Genomic DNA, 19454 nt, shown 5'->3' with positions numbered 1-19454 from the left:
CACCAAAAATTGTCATTACACAGCTAGCAATTAAGACCATGTGATGGCTTAAGTCCAAGCACATGGGAGGCTGAGGCAAAAGGGTTGCCATGAGTTCAAATCCAGCCTGGGCTAGAAAATTCCAGACTAGCCTAGGCTATAATGTGAGACCTTAGCTTCTCTCTCTCTCTCTCTCTCTCTCTCTCTGTCTCTCTCTCTCTCTGTCTCTCTCTCTCTCTGTCTCTCTCTCTGTCTCTCTCTCTCTCTCTCTCTCTCTCTCTCTCTCTCTCACACACACACACACACACACACACACACACACACACACACCAAACAAAGGCAAAAAAACCCCCAACAAATTTAAAACCATAAATCCAAGTTTTCTTTAATTACTATTTTACTGAGTTTGATTTGGCAAAAGCTACATTTTACAACAGTTCACCCTGGAATATCACTTGATATTTCATGCTCCAGAAAGAGACAAAATAACATCATGAACATTATCATGAAATAACACTGGTCATGGAAGATGCATTCGGATGTCGCCCACGAGACAGTGCACTTGGAGACGTCTCCAGATTCAAGTGCACTGTTCAGGTTGCTCTTGAATGTAAAATGCCGAAGCTGAGATTTGGAGGAGAGCAGCTCAAGTCTTCCTACAAACGAGCTGCAGCACTGAGGAAGAGATGAGTCAGAGCACAGATCTCTTTGGCAGGAGTTAGTATGAAGCACACAAAAGAAAGAGACAGTGAGGCGGCCAAGGGAAGGTTCATAAATAAGGGAGGCTTTGCCCTGGGGACAGGCAGGCTCCTGACTGGAGACACTTGAAAAGAGAGCATTCAGACCAGAGGGAACAGCTAAGCAAAGGTCGTGGCCAGGAATGGATGGGACATGTTTGACAGAAGATGAGGGGGCATTGTGTCACAATACCAACCTTCTCTTAGTGTTTGTTCTTAGCGAGCAACTCCAAGTCTTCTGTACAATGGCTTTTCCACTAAGTGGAGAGGAATAAATTAGAAAGGTAGATGGAGCCAGATCTTGCATTGCCTTTTCTTGGGTGTCGTCTGAAAACCTGGGGGCCCATTCTGCAGATAAGGTGGAGCAAGCCATGGTTTGTGGGTTGAGTTGAACCTGACCATTGTTCTATAAGCAAGGCTGCTCAGATGGCTTTCTGAGTGATCAAGTCCAAAGGATGAGGACCACAGTTAGAGGTAGGCAAATTGGAGGGTTAGGAATGTGGCCTGAGGAGGGAAAGCAGAGACCTGAAGGGCTGGAACACAATGGAGTCTAAGAAAAGGTGAAAGGGGAGTTTCCCTTGTGTCAAAGCCCAGCCCCAGGCAGGGGGACAGCTCTGAGATGCGTTCTACTCCCAAGGGTCTGGAAGGTTGGCTTTGTGACACGTAAGGATCCTACATTCCAATAGCCACCACCCCCAAAATGTAAGAGCAAGAAGGAACTTTGGACAGACCTCTGCAGATTTCAGAAGTGAGTACATCTTTCCCTCTCCCAGTTGAAGGGAACATAGTAAAAACTCCTGACCACAATACTACCATTGGCTGCTGAAACTCCAGTACGGAGACAGGAGGATGCTGAACATGGTGTTCTCCCTCAGCACTGACAGGGTACCCGAGGCCTTCCTGTGGGCCTTATAATCCAGCGCTTTCCTTTCAGTTCCCAAAACTAAAATGATAAACAAGAATTTGATCTAAAAGTCAGCATAAGTCAGTGAAGAAAGTGGGGATGGAAAAGAAGCATGACCATGAGGAGCCACCGTGCATTAGACTCAGAGTTGCTCGGTAAGGGTAAATACTAAGTGGCTGTGAAATCTGATCCATTCCTAACGAAAGAGAAAGTTAGTGTAAGTAGAGCTGAGGGAGACAGACAGACCGACAGACAAATGCAGGCTTTTGATCGCATCTTGGCAAGAACAGCAGAAGATGAAATGGTCTGTGGCCGGAGAAGACACTTTGTGCTGCAATTATAAAAAAATAAAAATAAGGGAGATACACACACCTGGCCTCTAACTGGTAAGTCTGTCCTTACTGAATTTTATTTATCAACTATCTGCACAGTTAAACTTTAGAGCAACCCCATGAATTCCATATTTTTTCCAGCTTTTAAAAAGGGCCACCCAGAAAGAGTAAGCTACAAGCCCACCGTCGCACAGCTGTCATGTGATGGAGCTAAGAGATTAAGCAAAGTCAGTTTGTCCCCGGAGTTCATGTTACTAAACAGGACATTGATGTCATTTTATGTTTGAAGACGGGGAGGGAAAAGGGCTTGTTTGGTTGTTGGGTTGGTTTGTTAGTTGGGTTTTGTTTCCATTTCTTTTTTCTTTTTGAGAAATTGAATGCATGAGTATTGCATTTCTATAATTTCTACCACCTCTTCATTACAATTCCTCCCATGCCCCTTAACTCCCCCTCAAATTCCCAACTTCTTACTGCTGTTAAGTGTGTGCATGTACACATGGTGTGTGTGTGTGTGTGTGTGTGTGTGTGTGTGTGTGTGTGTGTGTATGAACTACAACCTGTTGAATCCGTTTAACACTGCTGTTATACGCGTTCAGCATTTGCCAAAGGACGCTGAATCTCAGCTCTGGTCCTCTCACTGTCCCTTCAGTTTTCCTTGTCATTGTCTTTTTCAGTCGTTCTCTATCTGTGGGTCGTGACTCCCTTAGGGGGTCTCATCAGATATCCTGCATATCAGATACTTACATTACAATCATAACAGTAGCAAAACTACAGTTTTGAGGTAGCAATAAAATAATTTTATGGTTGGGGAAGGGGTCACCACAACAACGAGGAACTTTTTTAAAGGGCTGCAACATTAGGAAGCAGAAGCACCCTTGATTCTCAAGAACCTCATGAGGGCACTGTCAAAGTCAATGGCTTTGCTGGAGGCCAAAGGTAGTCATAGCATCCACAGCTATCCATTTCCTCTCTAGAGTTAACCACTAGCCAAGTCATGAGGCTATTAGAAACTCAGAGATGATGCGGCTGTGGCTCTTGCCTTCAAGGTACACATAATGCAGATGGGGAAGCCACCAGGCTTTCTTCTGCATACAGACATTTGCTGTCCAATAATGGTGTACAGAGACCTCTGGTAGAAGTGATGCTTGAATCTGGAGCACATGGGCACTGGAAAAAATTTCCTGAACAAAACACCAATGGCTTATGCTCTAAGATCAAGAATCGACAAATGGGATCTCATAAAACTGCAAAGCTTCTGTAAGGCAAAGGACACTGTGGTTAGGACAAAACGGCAACCAACAGAGTGGGAAAAGATCTTTACCAATCCTACAACAGATAGAGGCCTTATATCCAAAATATACAAAGAACTCAAGAAGTTAGACCGCAGGGAAACAAATAACCCTATTAAAAATGGGGTTCAGAGCTAAACAAAGAATTCACAACTGAGGAATGCCGAATGGCTGAGAAACACCTAAAGAAATGTTCAACATCTTTAGTCATAAGGGAAATGCAAATCAAAACAACCCTGAGATTTCACCTCACACCAGTGAGAATGGCTAAGATCAAAAACTCAGGTGACAGCAGATGCTGGCGAGGATGTGGAGAAAGAGGAACACTCCTCCATTGTTGGTGGGATTGCAGACTGGTACAACCATTCTGGAAATCAGTCTGGAGGTTCCTCAGAAAATTGGACATTGAACTGCCTGAGGATCCAGCTATACCTCTCTTGGGCATATACCCAAAAGATGCCTCAACATATAAAAGAGACACGTGCTCCACTATGTTCATCGCAGCCTTATTTATAATAGCCAGAAACTGGAAAGAACCCAGATGCCCTTCAACAGAGGAATGGATACAGAAAATGTGGTACATCTACACAATGGAATATTACTCAGCTATCAAAAACAACGACTTTATGAAATTCGTAGGCAAATGGTTGGAACTGGAAAATATCATCCTGAGTGAGCTAACCCAATCACAGAAAGACATACATGGTATGCACTCATTGATAAGTGGCTATTAGCCCAAATGCTTGAATTACCCTAGATCCCTAGAACAAACGAAACTCAAGACGGATGATCAAAATGTGAATGCTTCACTCCTTCTTTAAATGAGGAAAAAGAATACCCTTGGCAGGGAAGAGAGAGGCAAAGATTAAAACAGAGACTGAAGGAACACCCATTCAGAGCCTGCCCCACATGTGGCCCATACATATACAGCCACCCAATTAGACAAGATGGATGAAGCAAAGAAGTGCAGACCGACAGGAGCCGGATGTAGATCTCTCCTGAGAGACACAGCCAGAATACAGCAAATACAGAGGCGAATGCCAGCAGCAAACCACTGAACTGAGAACAGGACCCCCGTTGAAGGAATCAGAGAAAGAACTGGAAGAGCTTGAAGGGGCTCGAGACCCCATATGTACAACAATGCCAAGCAACCAGAGCTTCCAGGGACTAAGCCACTACCTAAAGACTATACATGGACTGACCCTGGACTCTGACCCCATAGGTAGCAATGAATATCCTAGTAAGAGCACCAGTGGAAGGGGAAGCCCTGGGTCCTGCTAAGACTGAACCCCCAGTGAACTAGTCTATGGGGGGAGGGCGGCAATGGGGGGAGGGTTGGGAGGGGAACACCCATAAGGAAGGGGATGGGGGAGGGGGATGTTTGCCCGGAAACCGGGAAAGGGAATAACACTCGAAATGTAAATAAGAAATACTCAAGTTAATAAAAATAAAAAAAAAAAAGAAGTGATGCTTGATGAAGAAAGCTCGGGAATACAGGGAGTGGAAGACTGGTGTATCAACAGTGAATATTAAGACCTAACAAGTAAAGGAACATGACCACACTCGAGAAGCCACAGTTGTCCCTCCTGGCTCGGGAGTCGAGTGCGTGTGATCACATGTGCTGAATTCACAGACCACACTATTGCATAATGTACCAAGGAGTTTGCTGTTTAATGTCTTTGAAGGAACTGAAGCTTGAAGCAGGAAGACAAATCATATTTTTCTTGAAAAAAAATTCAAGTCTATGAAGAGTAGATTGAATTCATGAAATATATAGAGGAAATTTTAAACTATTGCAGTAATCCAAGCAGTAAGTTATAGACTCCTAAATCGAGGCTACATGGATAACAGGGAGAGCTAAGAAGATACTTAGGATAAAGACTATGCCTGACAACGAGGCTGTGCATATTTACTTGTGAGGTGAAGGGCTTCTCCAGTGAAGTGGAACCAAATCCAGGTTTGGGAAGGACCTGCCTTTGAAGAACATTTAAAAAGAGATAACCAGAGTCCACGAGTCAATTATCTACACAGATGAATCTATGTGATGAGAATGCTTGACGCCAGCACATCCCCCACACCCCAATGGATGGACTGGAAACTCGGCAGCCAACACCTTACCTGGCATATTTCAGTTCATGAGGAGAGTGAGAACACCCTGAGTTTTGACTTCGGAGGTCAGACAGGATCCAAGTTTTTGACTCATTCTGTAGCATGGCTGAGAAGGAGAACCACTGTGATACCCCAGTGTGTGAGGCTGAGAGATGCTAATCTGATTGCATGGGTTACAAGACAGCCTTGCTTGTAGGACAAGAATAACGAAAAAGTTAAAAGTTTCCTCTTAACTCACACTTGCGCTACTGGGGGAGAGGGGGAGATAGTGAACTGAGCTGTAGACATAGGTGCGGAACGCAGAAGGGAGAAGTTGTTTGGAAATAGATGACAGTAGACGAAGCTGTTGATTCAGGGGCTGTCTTGGGAGAACGTGCAGCAACAAGAAACATGGCACTAGTGTGAAGAGAAGCCTGAAGATATTGGCAAGGAATCTTCCAGGGAGGTAGGAAGATTGATGCTATGGAAACTGAGAGGGACAAGAAAAGACATAATCAATATTCATAAATTTATAAAAATTCAAATAATGTAAGAGGAAAAAAAAGGAATTCACTAGTTCATAAAACAGTGACCCTAATGACCTGATTTAAATACGGCTGATTTAAATAGAAGCCAGATGATGGTAGATTGGGAACAAAGGGGATGTAGTAAACTAGAGCGCTGAATTACAGATTGTAGTTTAAAGAAACTCTGCAATTAAGAAAAGATGAGACAGAAAATAATAGGCGTGGTCATCATGAGCGTCTTCCCCTTCTACAGCAGCACTTTAATAAAATGAGGTGACATTTTGTACCCTACCATGTTGATTGGGACGCTGAAGATGGGAGGATGCTAAAGGTTGGCAACATGGGACACCTCACTCTAAATCAGTGGCCCTCAACCGTCCCAATGCTGCTGCCCTTTAACACAGTTCCTCGTGTTGTGCTGACCCCCCCCACAAGAAATTCTGTCGCTACTTCATAACTGTAGTTTTTTCCTGTTGTGAATTGTAATGTGAATATCTGATGTGCCAGATATCTGGTTTGTGACCCCCAAAGGGGTTGCAACCCACTTTTCTAGAGCAACCCGCTTTTCTCCTTAGCATAAGTAAGCAGCAGGTCTCGATGTTCTTGCCCCATTTGAACCTTTCCCCAGCTGAGGAACCTATTCTCTTCAATGTGCTAATCATATTTCTCACTGGGAGTAGTCTGTCTCCACTAGAAGGCATTTTCTCATCTCCACTTCTATGATGGAAACAGAAAATGAAGTCCCCTCTGTGTTTTTCAGACACAAAATGTTCCTGGCTCCAAGAGGAAATTCTTGTCCAGATAAACTGTCTCCTCCAAAATCTTTCCCTATCTTCCTGCAGGAGACCCTCAAAGCCTGCAGCACCCGCAACACCATGACACCTGGATCCAGACCTCCCTCTCACCAAAGCACCCAAAGCTTTTAGGGATTGGTTCATGGTCCGTGAAAGACCTCCCTATCCCACTGTCAGCTATGAGCTTAGATGGCTGTCTGTGTCCTCATGGTCCAGAATTTTCTCAACTTAAGTTCTTCGTCACATTGGTACTTTGGTTGGGACATAGTCTCCTCTCTAAGAGCATCCTCCTTAAAGGTTCATGTACCTAGAATTTGGTTCCTAGTGTGACGCTATGAGAGGAACTGAAGTAATTGAGGAGTGTGTGGCGGGAGTGGGGGTGGGGGGGAGTGCTGCCTCAGAGGGAGGTTTGGTTTTGTTCTCTTTTAAGATGTATTTATTATGTATACAGAGTCCTGCCTGCATGCATGACTGCAGGCCAGAAGAAGTCACCAGATCTCATTACAGATGTTTGTGATCCACCATGTGATTGCTGGAAATTGAACTCAGGACCTCTGGAAGATCAACCAGTGCTCATAATCTCTGAGGCAATCTCTCTCTCCAGCCTGGGGAGTTTTTCTAGTTCTCTTGGAAGTAGTCAGATCTCACAATGGGGTGGATCTAAAAGAACAAAATGATACCTATAGATCCAGACCTCTGCCTCTCACCTATAGCACCAAGCTTTTATGGAATTGGCTCATGGTCCACAGGACCTCCCTATCCCACCGTCAGCTATGAGCTTAGATGAGGAAGGCCTGCAGTCTGCCTGTGCCCTCATAATCCAGAATGTGTCCTCTGGATCCCGCCGCCCTCTGGCTTTTGATCTGACATCACGGTTCTTATACCTACTGTCGCCATTCGAATATCATTGGCCACGAGGTCTTACCTGGAGATGAACAAATGGAACATTCAAATCTTAGACTTCAGCTCCAAAACTATGACCTAAATAGGTAACTGTCTCTTCTTCATAAAGTATTCAGTCTGGAATAGTTTGTTACCGCAACAGAAAGGCATCTAAGATCCATTGGGTGGCACAGATCCAGTGTGGAAGCATCAATAATTCATATATGGAAAGTATCTTAAGTATCAATTTCCACACACTGAGAGGATGTGAAGAGAAGTGATGGGGTGTGTGAATGTAGGACAGGATGTGGAGAAGATTTAACTGCCTACTTAAAACACCCACTCTTGGCTAAAACAGATCCACATGAGGCCCAGATGCTCAACATTTAAAAATCAACATTGGAAAGATGCCTCAAGTCAATGACAAGCACACTTGCGTTCTTGCATAAGAACCCGAGTTCAAATCTCCACGCATTAAAAAGTCAGGCATGGCTGTTCTCACGCTGTAACACCAGCACTGGGGCATGGGGAGAGACAGGGGCATAACTGGGGCTTATTCCCCAGTTTTGCTGCAGTGAGAGCCTCTGCCTCAAGGGAATAGTGCGAGGCATGGCAGAGCAGGACACTTAACATTCTCCTTTGGTATTCATGCACGTATCATGCGTACATCACACATATATAATACACACACACACACACACACACACACACACACACACACACCACTGTGTGTAAACCCTTAGGCCACCAGTCACATGTTCAACATTTTTAGATCTTATCCCAACACGATGAAAAACGTTCTTTCCAGCCTCCTGGCTGCACTCAAAAAGCCTCAGCTCTAGTGTTCACTACGTAACCTGGTAATTCTGAGTCCACCCACATGGCTACTCTCACTGGCCACCTTGCTCTGAGTATTACCTATTTTTCCCCTTCCTGGTTTAGAATTTCAGATGGTTAGCCATAGCCATCCAGCATTCACCTGGGATCTTGGGGTCTGAACTCAGGTCTTCACACTTGCATGACCACATGCTTTAACTACTGAGCCATCTCTCCAGCCTCCAGTACTCTTGCGTTCTTTTCTCTGTCCTGCTGGTGAGCATTTGCACCGAACTGATAAAGTCCTGTATGATCTTCAGTTTACTCATCTGAAAATGGAGATAAATTAGACCAGATCTTGATGTTCATCCGGTTCACATGCATCGTTTGAACTCCAATGAGGACTTTCAGATTAACTGTTTCTAGGTACCTGTGGAGTGATGGACAATGAACCGGTTTAAATTCAGTTGACTGTATGAAGGTGAGGTCTTTGAATTAAAATTATACCATGACAGGAGAGAACAAGTGTTCATTCACATGGCCTTACTTCCAGCAGGAGCCACATCTGGTTCTCGTGTAACAAGCTTGAAGTTCTGGGTTTTGTTTTGTTTTCGTTTTTGTTTTCCTATTAAAACCCAATTGAGTACATTTATAACACTCTGACTGATTTTATGGCCAGCACAGCTCTGAAATGAACCTGGAGCAGTAATAGAAAGGGACTCTCCCCTTCTGCCTAAATAGCCATCCTGTGTTTTGATCTGAATTGAATTGGACATTTCTTCTCCCTCCCTTTCAAACAGGAATTTACTGACAAAGGATGACAGAAAAAATTCTGGAAAAGTTCGATGCCCTGGAGGAGAAAGCAAGGATACTTGCAGCCATCAGGGAAAAGGTGTGTGAGGGAGAAGCTAAAAATAAAGTACTCACAAAAACTTAGCACTTCAGATAAGATTTTTACTTTGTAACTAATGGTACATTGACATTGAAAATATAAATGGACTTGTAAGAAGCAAATACTTTAATCAATTGAGTGTCACATATCCAGGTAGATAACAAAATGATTCATTAATCAGTGGCAGAGAGTTGGCCTCATAGACTGAAGGCCACAGTACCACAAAACAAACAACAGAAAGAAAACAGCAACAATAAGAATTAACAGTACAGGGCTGGAGAGATAGCATAGCGGTTAAGAGCACTGACTGCTCTTCCAGGGGTCCTGAGTTCAAATCCCAGCAACCACATGGTGGCTCACAACCATCTGTAATGAGATCTGATGCCCTCTTCTGATGTGTCTGAAGACAGCTACAGTGTACCTATATATAATAAATAAATTAAAAAAAAAAGAATTAACAGTACAAGATCACTTCTAGGTAGCTGCCATATTCTAGTAGAGTGACACTGAGTACAACAGTCATACTCCAAGGCAGGCCACGTGCTCAGGAGTAAGTTGCTCAACACAAATTGAATTCAGTGGGGGTTTTCTTGTGCTTTTTGTTTGTTTTGTCCTTTTGTTTGTTTATTTTGGGTTTGGTTCTTTAAGGAGAGAAAGGACATGAAGTTGGTGGGCAGATCTAGGAGGAGTTGGAGAAGGGGAAAGAATATAATCAAAATATAATGTATAAGATTCTCAAAAAAAATAAGCCTTAAAAAGGAAAAGTGACATTTGGTATTGTTGCTAAATTACAAATATTACAAATAATATACAGAAACAAAGTAAACTAAATATATAAAAACAAGTATATAGAAACAAAGTAAACTAAAATAGGCAAGATTCAGAGTTCAAGAGGAAAAAATAACAAAGATAATAGTTCCCAAACACAAGAATTTTAGCACATTTGAGCAAGTTAATTTTTGTTCCCTGGAAATTCTTTTCGAAGTATATACTACAGGCTCACAACCACCTGTGGTTCCAACAGCCATCCAGCAGGAAGGACATCTCCAGCTTAGTCTCATTGTGGTTTCTCCATGTTCTGCAACCCAAGTATGTATCTCCAAGAGCAAGGTCTTTCCTTAATTCAACTCAGACAGTCAGCAGTACTGGCAACATAGTTTTACAGTGTTAGGGTTTTCAGAGATCCCCATGGGCAAAACTCACAAGGAGGTAGCCCACCACTTACACAGGGGTCATCCCCTAACAGCCTTATTGTTCCTGAAAGTGCCTTTGCAAGTCACAACATCTTTTTTTAAATCTTTTAATTGATGTATCTACTGTTCTTCTACAATGTTTTTACAAGCCTGTAAAATGCTTGATAATTAGCATTATGTAATTTTAGAAAGCATTTTAACATTCATCCAAGCAAGTGCTAACTAGTCTTGAGATTTAAAAAACTAAGGGGATTTTTTTTTAAGTTAGCAAACCTAATATGGTAAGAAAATATTCTATCACTTGAAGCAATTATTTTATCAAAAAGACAATGTTGAATACATCGGTGTGGTAGAAATGCTACCTTGCCTGTCTTTTCCTAACCCGCTATCATCTTCCATAAGGAATCTGGCCTCTTCATTCTGGGGTGCTGCACCACTCTAGGTCCACTTTAGTTCTCCACCCACACAGTGATGCCAGATCACACTGATTTCCAGGGCAGAGGCTAAAGGCACGAATGCATTGACCTGGGATTCTCATCACTTGAGCTGGCTCCCTGGATGAGGATAACAAGCTCCAAGTAGGAACTGAGGCCTCACCTCTCCATCAGTGATACCTAACTGGTTAAAGAGCTCCAGCCTGGTGTACTTTCTTGCAGTGAAGAAATACAAACATTATACTCTCGATGGAAAATAACTGCCCGCCCCCAGGACAAGCTTAATCATTTATATACATACTGTTCGATCCCCATATTTATCCACTGCTGGCCATTGCCCTGGTACTTTGAGAATCTCATAAATTAAAGTACACTCAAATCCAGTATCCACTGAAACACAAGTGTTTTGCATAGTGATCAGGAACTAACAAATCTACAGTTCAATGTGGAGTCTGCAATCACTATTTGCCAGTAACATTGAGTACCCTACCAAAGGATATTTCCTTCCTCCACATTAAGGAGTTGAAGGGCAAATACCAGATCTCTCCCTGTATTTTACTCCTTTTACACTGGTGAACTGCCATCCAACCTTTAAACCTTCCAAAGACGCATATTTGGATTTCTGGCAATCACCCCATCTCCCACCAGGAACTCTAGTTTGACAGGAATCTTAACCACCTTTGCTTTCAAGTAACGTGGACGGTTACAACTGCCCTTTTCATCTCTCGGATGTTGTAGAACCTTCTGATTCAAACTCATCTGCCAGTGTAAGGCCTTCATATCTGCCAAACCTCTTCTTCCTCATAAAAATTGCACCACTCCATAGCATTCAGCAAGGCCATTGAAGACCCATTTCAATATTTCAATCCTATCCAGCTTTGTGGATTCAAACACTGGCTCTCAGATCCACATTTCCCTCAATTGCCTATCTGTCCTGTACTGTCTTCCTGTCCCTAATATTACCTGGTATTACCCATGCTGGTAATAACTGGCTTATAGGTGGCAGTCTATCAGGAACCTGTATCCCTCTGATTTCCCCAGATTTTTCGACCTTTGTCTGAAGGATGATTGAGTAGTTCTATTACTCAGTTTCTGTTTCTACTATACTCGGTTATTGCCTGACTATCTCTGACCCACCAGCTCCTGAATGACAAAGAGACATATTATTATTTATTAAAGCTGCTGGGGGCAAGTCCCAGTCGTACTTTTTCTTCTTGGTTATCTCTTGAGGTAGTTAAGGGGAAAGACCATCAGCTGAGGCAAGACTTGGTCTTGCAAGATATTTAGGGTTTGCTGTTTAGTAATAAAATGTTTACCTCTGTTAAGTCCAAGTCGCTTTGCGGTTGTAGCTGACCTACCTGAGTTCCTCTAAGGCCAAGAAACTGAAGTCTCTGGCTCTTAGCACCTCAGCAGGGGCTTAAATAAAGTAGCCTTGAGCACTTTAGCAGGGGATCAAGTAAAGTAGGAACTGCCTGGCTCTAATTTCCAACCTGCTAGTTAAAGTTACATGAAGAAAAAAGGAACTTTGAAAAGTGATTTTAATCTTTATTTCTAAGTTCTCTCTAAAAAGTTTTGTATGAAAGTTCTCTAAGAAAGTTCTAAAAAGTTCTTCAGGTCTGTTTTAAAAAGTTCTCTCTGCTCTCTTCTCTTTTTTTTTTTTTTCTTTTTTTTTTTCTTTTTTTTTTCCTTTTTTTTTCTTTTTTTTTTTTTTATTAACTTGAGTATTTCTTATATACATTTCGAGTGTTATTCCCTTTCCCGGTTTCCGGGCAAACATCCCCCTCCCCCCTCCCCTTCCTTATGGGTGTTCCCCTCCCAACCCTCCCCCCATTGCCGCCCTCCCCCCAACAGTCTAGTTCACTGGGGGTTCAGTCTTAGCAGGACCCAGGGCTTCCCCTTCCACTGGTGCTCTTACTAGGATATTCATTGCTACCTATGAGGTCAGAGTCCAGGGTCAGTCCATGTATAGTCTTTAGGTAGTGGCTTAGTCCCTGGAAGCTCTGGTTGCTTGGCATTGTTGTACATATGGGGTCTCGAGCCCCTTCAAGCTCTTCCAGTTCTTTCTCTGATTCCTTCAACAGGGGACCTATTCTCAGTTCAGTGGTTTGCTGCTGGCATTCGCCTCTGTATTTGCTGTATTCTGGCTGTGTCTCTCAGGAGCGATCTACATCCGGCTCCTGTCGGTCTGTACTTCTTTGCTTCATCCATCTTGTCTAACTGGGTGGCTGTATATGTATGGGCCACATGTGGGGCAGGCTCTGAATGGGTGTTCCTTCAGTCTCTGTTTTAATCTTTGCCTCTCCCTTCCCTGCCAAGGGTATTCTTTTTCCTCATTTAAAGAAGGAGTGAAGCATTCACATTTTGATCATCCGTCTTGAGTTTTGTTTGTTCTAGGGATCTAGGGTAATTCAAGCATTTGGGCTAATAGCCACTTATCAATGAGTGCATACCATGTATGTCTTTCTGTGATTGGGTTAGCTCACTCAGGATGATATTTTCCAGTTCCAACCATTTCTGCTCTCTTCTCTTAATCTTGCTCTTTACTCCATCTCTGATGTAACAATGCCCTCGTTTTGAATTCCTTACTCCCAATGCTTTTACTTCCAATTGCTATATATGTCAATGTAATCTTTCTTAGTCTTTTGTATCTTTTCTGGGAGAATAGATCACATGGTTTAGCCAAGCATCCTTTTATTTCTATTTTACAAAAGTTCACTAGAAGTTCAAACATAAGTTCAAATCATGAACAGAATAAGAAGTTTACAACAGAGAATGTGACTTCCACATCCATTAAGAGTAATTATCTAGCTAAACATTCAGTATTTGTCACTAGCTCAACAGGTTCATTGAAAGTTAAAAACCATAATTTTTGTATCTAAGGTATTAGTGAAGTTTTGTATAGATAAACCCAGTCAGTATTTTATCTTCTGTCCTTGAACCTTTAGTAAATCCTTAGTTCCCTTTTTATGACCTTTGGTTAATTGTTTTACAACCTCTTAGAATGCGCTCTAAGTTGTAGATGCATGCTTGCTATCTCAGAAGCAGTTGATTCATGACACTTGAAGACTGGCAGATTTCTCATTGCAGTTTTGATTATCAGAGAGAACTTAATAGTAGTCCTATTATAAAAGAGTTTAATAATTACTAATATAATTTTAGGAATTCTTATAGTATCATCATCAAGAATTAAAATAATCATCTATTTGTCTATACAGCATCATTACAAAACACTACATCACTGTTCTGCAGACATCTGCTCAAAAGAGTGAGCTAATACCTAGTGAGAGATATATATATCTTGGCCTTGCCTAGAGAAGCAAATTTGTCAACAACTTTAACAGTCCATAGCAGAGCCATCTCAGGAAGATCACCTACTAGGTCTGTTTGTTTGTTTGTTTACTTGCTTGCTTGCTTCTCCTTGATGGTTTCTGGCATAAACCTTACCCAATTAGCTTATATTACTTAACTAACCCATTTATACTAATCCACCTTTGTCACATGGTCCATCATCTCTCTCACAGATGCAATCAGTCCCGGCACATGATCCTTCCAACATGTCTCCAGCTGGTGAATGCTACTTCTTATTCTTTCCCAGAGTCCCTATCTCTGCATGAATATCTTGCCTTCCCTTTCCTGTTCTGCAATAGGCCATCAGCTCTTTATTAAACCAATTAGAAGTCGAAGGAGAAAAATGTTTACAAGACACTGAGACTGGTGATGCTGTACCAAAATAGCAATACCAAAACCCTGACAATACTCAGCTCTCTGCTGTTACTGAGACCAACATTTAAATGATACAAAGACAACCTCTACACGGTGCACAAGAATATTATTCCAAAACTCAGTCTCATCAGTGAGAGGCTCTTCTCCATACCTAAATATCTCTCCCAGTTGATGCTGTTCAGATATTGAGTATCTCCTGCTTGTGGCATCTCCAACACTGTGCCTATTAGGGTCATATCTGCATGCTGAACTGTGGACTTTCCTTCATCTGTGTTAACACTCAGACCTGAGGGCTTCTCTTCTGCCACTTTTACATCACTTTCTTCTCATTCTCTAAACTTTCCTCCTAAGTTCTAAATGTTTGGTTCCCAAGAAGGGCTTTTTAATAGATCCAGTTCTTACAGTGCTCCCGCAGAATCCTCCCCACTGTGAGAAATACCATGTCAGCATCTATGTCTCATGATTTTGCTTCACTCTTTCTTACAAATTAGAGGCTAGTAGTGTTGAGGGTTGTATCTGCGTGTCTTTTTTCTCATGAGAATTTCTTCCCTATATGGGTAAGTTCTTTCTGGGCGGACAGATGAACCTCAGTTACATGTCTTATCACCTATAGTAGAGACCATGCAATTGATGCCATAGCCTGCTTACCATCATATTCATGCCATTTCCAGGGAATGTGATAGATTATCTGGTCCATTAGTCAGTTGGAAAGCATCTCCTTTCTCAAGTCATAAACTTCAGCCATCCAGGAGGAATGCCACCACATTCCACACAGAGGAAGGTGATCACTCTAGGATATCTTACAAGGATGCTTAACTCTCAGGAAGCTCAGTCTTGGTTGCCTCACCCATAGCAGGAGAGAAAGGAAGCACAATATTTCATACATAATGAGGAAGGAAAGCCATGTCAGGATTGTATGCAAGGTATGCTGCACCCTCAGACGGATAAATCATAGTTGCCTTTCTTGTTACCCATCACAAAGGAGCACGTAGCTGCATCTCCCAGTCGGGTCTGTGTACTGGAGGCTATCAGAGGAGATCTCTGGCCTGGTCTGGTGAGAGTGTTCAAGCGAAGTGGAAAAGGCACAGGCAGGGAGGGGGAAGTGCCTCCACTGTCTCTGTTGTTGCCTCTGCTGCTGCTGCTGCTGCTGCTGCAGCTGCCCGGGCAGTTGCTGTTGCTCTGAGACACTGCACTGGCTGTGCTGTGCTGTGCTGAGCATGAGCTGAGATGAGTTAGTGGAGGGCTAACTAGGCAGCGAGCAGAGTGCAGGGGTTTCTGGTGATGAAAGCTTTGGGAAAGTGTTATAGCTCTTGTGACAGATGCTCTCAGATGACAGAGTAATTCCTACACATCTTTATTCCTTTTGGATAGGATCTTGTATACAGTTTGGGGGTGAGTTGGGTCTGACAGCAAGTACTTCTTATTTACCTGAGATGCCTCATCTACATGAGGAAGGACTTGTGGGCACTGCCCCTACATGACTGATGGCCACAACTCTTTCTATGGGAGGCTGAGGCTACATGACAGGGTCCTGGAGTCTGTATCCTACCATCCCTTCTGGGTCTCCAGGGCTTCAAGCCCTAACTCAACCTTACCAGGCTTCCTCTCACTGTCCACTGCTCTACACTTCCCCAGATCATATTTAATTCTGTTGGACTCTGTACAGATGCAAATTATATGACTCTTTCCAAAGAGACGCAAGCAAACATCTGCTCATTTCTGGTGAACCAATGAGTTTATTGAGGTTAGTTATTAGAGCACGCACAACTCAGAGACAGCTACATCACCAAACCATCTACCCCAACACAGGTGACAATTCATAAAAGCTGCATCCCTGGCATCTCTTTCCCAACTGGCATGTGACTCCATGACAGTATCTCTTCTTCCCCATCAGTTGGTTAGGTTACAACTTCTATAACTTGAGAAGTGACCTTGAAAATCTTTAATTCTCTCAACTTTGTAAGTCTTATAAGTTTCATGAACTTCCTGTCTTATGATCTTCCCCCCTCCCCACATATAGGAAGGTTGCAATCCAGAGGAAATGACTCTCCAGCAACTATATAGGTCTGTCCTTAAATTCAAAAATCTAGTTAGAAGGGCTCCTGAATGTTTATCAGCATGTTGTCTTTATTTAATAGATGGGGAAAGTTCACACAGCCATAGGACAAGATGCTTTTCAAATTTTAGTTCATAATGTTTTGGGTCTTTAATTTTAAATCCAAACTACTTTTCATTATTGTCTTAAATACAAATTCTCTCTCTCTCTCTCTCTCTCTCTCTCTCTCTCTCTCTCTCTCTCTCTGTGTGTGTGTGTGTGTGTGTGTGTGGTGGTGGTGTGTGACAGAATTTACCTGTAGAAAGAACACTTACCTTTTCATTTTGACTTCATTGCAGAATAGCAACTGGCGTCTTAAAAAAAAGCCTTTGATTACACCCATGCTGTTTGACCATCATGTGAAGTTTGGAGACACAATTACCCCAGCTGCATTTAAGACAGTAGCAAATATCACAGAAGATGAATCAAATGATCTTAAGAAGTCAAAAAAGTAACTATTATAATTTACCTCAAAATTGTAAAGCACTGTATTTACTTTAAGTTATTTGATAATATAAGAAATTAAAACTAGCCTAGCATAGTGGTACATGCCTTTAATCCTAGTACTCAGAAGGCGGAGGCAGGAGATCTTTCTGAGTTCAAGATCAACTTGGTCCACATAGCAAGTCTCAATCCAGCCAGAACTACAAAATGAAAACCTGTCTCAAAAACAAAAAAACAGACAAACAAACAAAAAACACAGAAAAAGGAAAGAAGGAAAGGAAGAAAGAAAGAAAGAAAGAAAGAAAGAAAGAAAGAAAGAAAGGTAACATCTTAGGACATATTTGTGGGCTAAAATATACTAGATTAATATTTTGAATATTTCCATTTAGAAATTAGATATGATAATATTTTACAAGTGTGGATGATAATTACAATTTTGAATTTTGTAAGGAAGACTTTTTGAGTTAGGAGGTAGTGGTATACACTTTAATCCCAGCACTGAGGAGGAGGAAGAGAGCAGACCAATCTCTGTGAGTTCAAGACCAGCCTGGTCTACAGAGTGAGTCCTAGAACAGTAAGGGCTACATAGAGAAATCCTGTAAAAAACAGAGAGAGAGAGAGAGAGAGAGAGAGAGAGAGAGGGGATGAAAAGAGGAAAAGACTTTTCCTAAAGTCATTTCTACTACTCTCATTTAATGTTAAATTTTATATAGAATTTTACTTTTTTAAAAAAAAAATGTCTGCCTAGACTCTTTCTCAGCTAATTTCTTTCTTTTTTTTTTTTTTTTTTTTTTTGGAGCTGGGGACCGAACCCAGGGCCTTGCGCTTGCTAGGCAAGCGCTCTACCACTGAGCTAAATCCCCAACCCCTCTCAGCTAATTTCTTAGGAAGAGGTTCTGAACTGGGGGTGTAGCTCAGACACAGTGCCTGCCTATAAGGGAGATGGGGTATCTGATGTGCCATGGACCTTTCACTGGCATGAGAGATGCAGAGGAGAATCCAAATGTGCAGCAGAGTAGCATCAGCATCAGTTAGATGAGGTGTGGAGATTGTAACCTTTCCATTTACTCAGTGAAAAAAAAAAACAAAAAACCAAAAAACAACGTGTGAAGTCATGGAAACACTGCATCCTGAGGATGTTCAGTAATGTGTCCAAGGTCACACAGACAAGAGGCAGAAGGTGGATTAGGTCCAGCAATCTGTTTCAGTGCTTGTATTCTTGAATTTAAAACTTGTCATTATATATCTGTGGAGGGGTTTGTGTCCATGTGAGTACAGATACCCACAGAAGCCAGAAGAAGATGCGAGATTTCCCAGAGCTGGAATTACAAATAGTTGTGAGCCACCTTTAGGGGGGTGTCAGGAACTAAACCAGGGTCCTTTGGGAAAGCACCATATACTCTTAACTACTGACCCATCTCTCAGATCCAGGAGCTTGGGTTCCTCATTGATATCATGTCCAGCAGGATGATTGAACTCTTGAACTTGGTGCCTATATACAGTGTGACTATAGCAATTTATACTTATGTGAGAACAAGGTTAGGGATAATAGGGGTGTGATGACTTGTATATGCTTGGGCCAGGGACTGGCACTATTTGGAGGTATAGTCTTGTTGGAGTAGGTATGTTTCTGGGTATGGGCTTTAAGACCCTCACTCTAGCTGCCTTGAAGTCAGTGTTCTGCTAGTAGCCTTCAGATGAAGATCTAGAACTCTCAGTTCTGTGTGCACCATGCCTTCCTGGATGCTGCCATGCTCCTGCCATGATGATGGACTGAATCTCTGAACCTGTAAGCCAGCCCCATTAAATATTGTCCTAATAAGAGTTGCCTTGGTCATGGTGCCTGTTCACAGCAGTAAAACCCTAAGACGGGTGGTTAAGTGAGAAAAGCTGGGGTGTGTTGGGGTTGTTTTGGAGTTCTGTGAGGTCTTGCAAAGGTAGGTAGAAGTCAGGTCCAAATCTAAAGTTATGCGTTGTTTGTACCGTTGTTCTACTTGTCCACATTCTGATTGCGATACAAGTATCACTCTCTCAGACTTTTGTTACCTGAGATTTAACAAAACAATATCAAAATGTTTTCACTATGGAATTGTAAGTTAAGAAAAGGGAGATGGCTTAGTGGTTAAGAGCACTGACTGCTCTTCCGGAGGTCTTGAGTTCAAATCCCAGCAACCACATGGTGGCTCCCAACCATCTGTAATGAGATCTGATGCCTTCTTCTGATGTGTCTGAAGACAGCTACAGTGTGCTTATATGTAACAAATAAATAAATCTTAAAAAAAGAAAGAAAGAAAAGGGAGTTTGTGACCTGGTATAGAGGCAGGT

General features: G+C 42.3%; 1 protein-coding gene and 1 long non-coding RNA gene across 6 annotated transcripts in view; one reads left to right on the top strand and one right to left on the bottom strand.

Moving 5' to 3' along the window:
- Positions 1-338: 338 nt before the first annotated feature.
- LOC134486958 (uncharacterized) lies at positions 339-1358 on the bottom strand. The gene is made up of 2 exons (XR_010066563.1): positions 914-1358; positions 339-654 (listed from the first exon to the last, which is right to left on the bottom strand). It is a non-coding gene; the product is annotated as an uncharacterized LOC134486958 (long non-coding RNA).
- A 19-nt stretch (positions 1359-1377) lies between these two features.
- Positions 1378-19454, top strand: part of C5h1orf141 (similar to human chromosome 1 open reading frame 141) — a 63656-nt gene continuing 45579 nt past the window's right edge. For 4 of the 5 annotated variants that reach the window (XM_575875.9, XM_063288587.1, XM_039111124.2 and 1 more), the window contains exons 1-3: positions 1400-2006; positions 9149-9240; positions 16985-17136. In XM_575875.9, coding sequence (XP_575875.4) covers positions 9166-9240; positions 16985-17136 — 227 coding nt within the window. In that variant the 5' untranslated portion in view covers positions 1400-2006; positions 9149-9165. Of the gene's footprint in view, positions 2007-9148; positions 9241-16984; positions 17137-19454 lie in introns of all 5 variants that reach the window. The other variant, XM_063288586.1, reaches the window with a different exon arrangement.

This window comes from Rattus norvegicus, chromosome 5 (genome assembly GCF_036323735.1).
Source record: "Rattus norvegicus strain BN/NHsdMcwi chromosome 5, GRCr8, whole genome shotgun sequence".
NCBI classification, from domain to species: domain Eukaryota; kingdom Metazoa; phylum Chordata; class Mammalia; order Rodentia; family Muridae; genus Rattus; species Rattus norvegicus.
The sequence above is the reverse complement of the archived record's forward strand: the minus strand, read 5'-3'. Positions and strand labels throughout refer to the sequence as shown.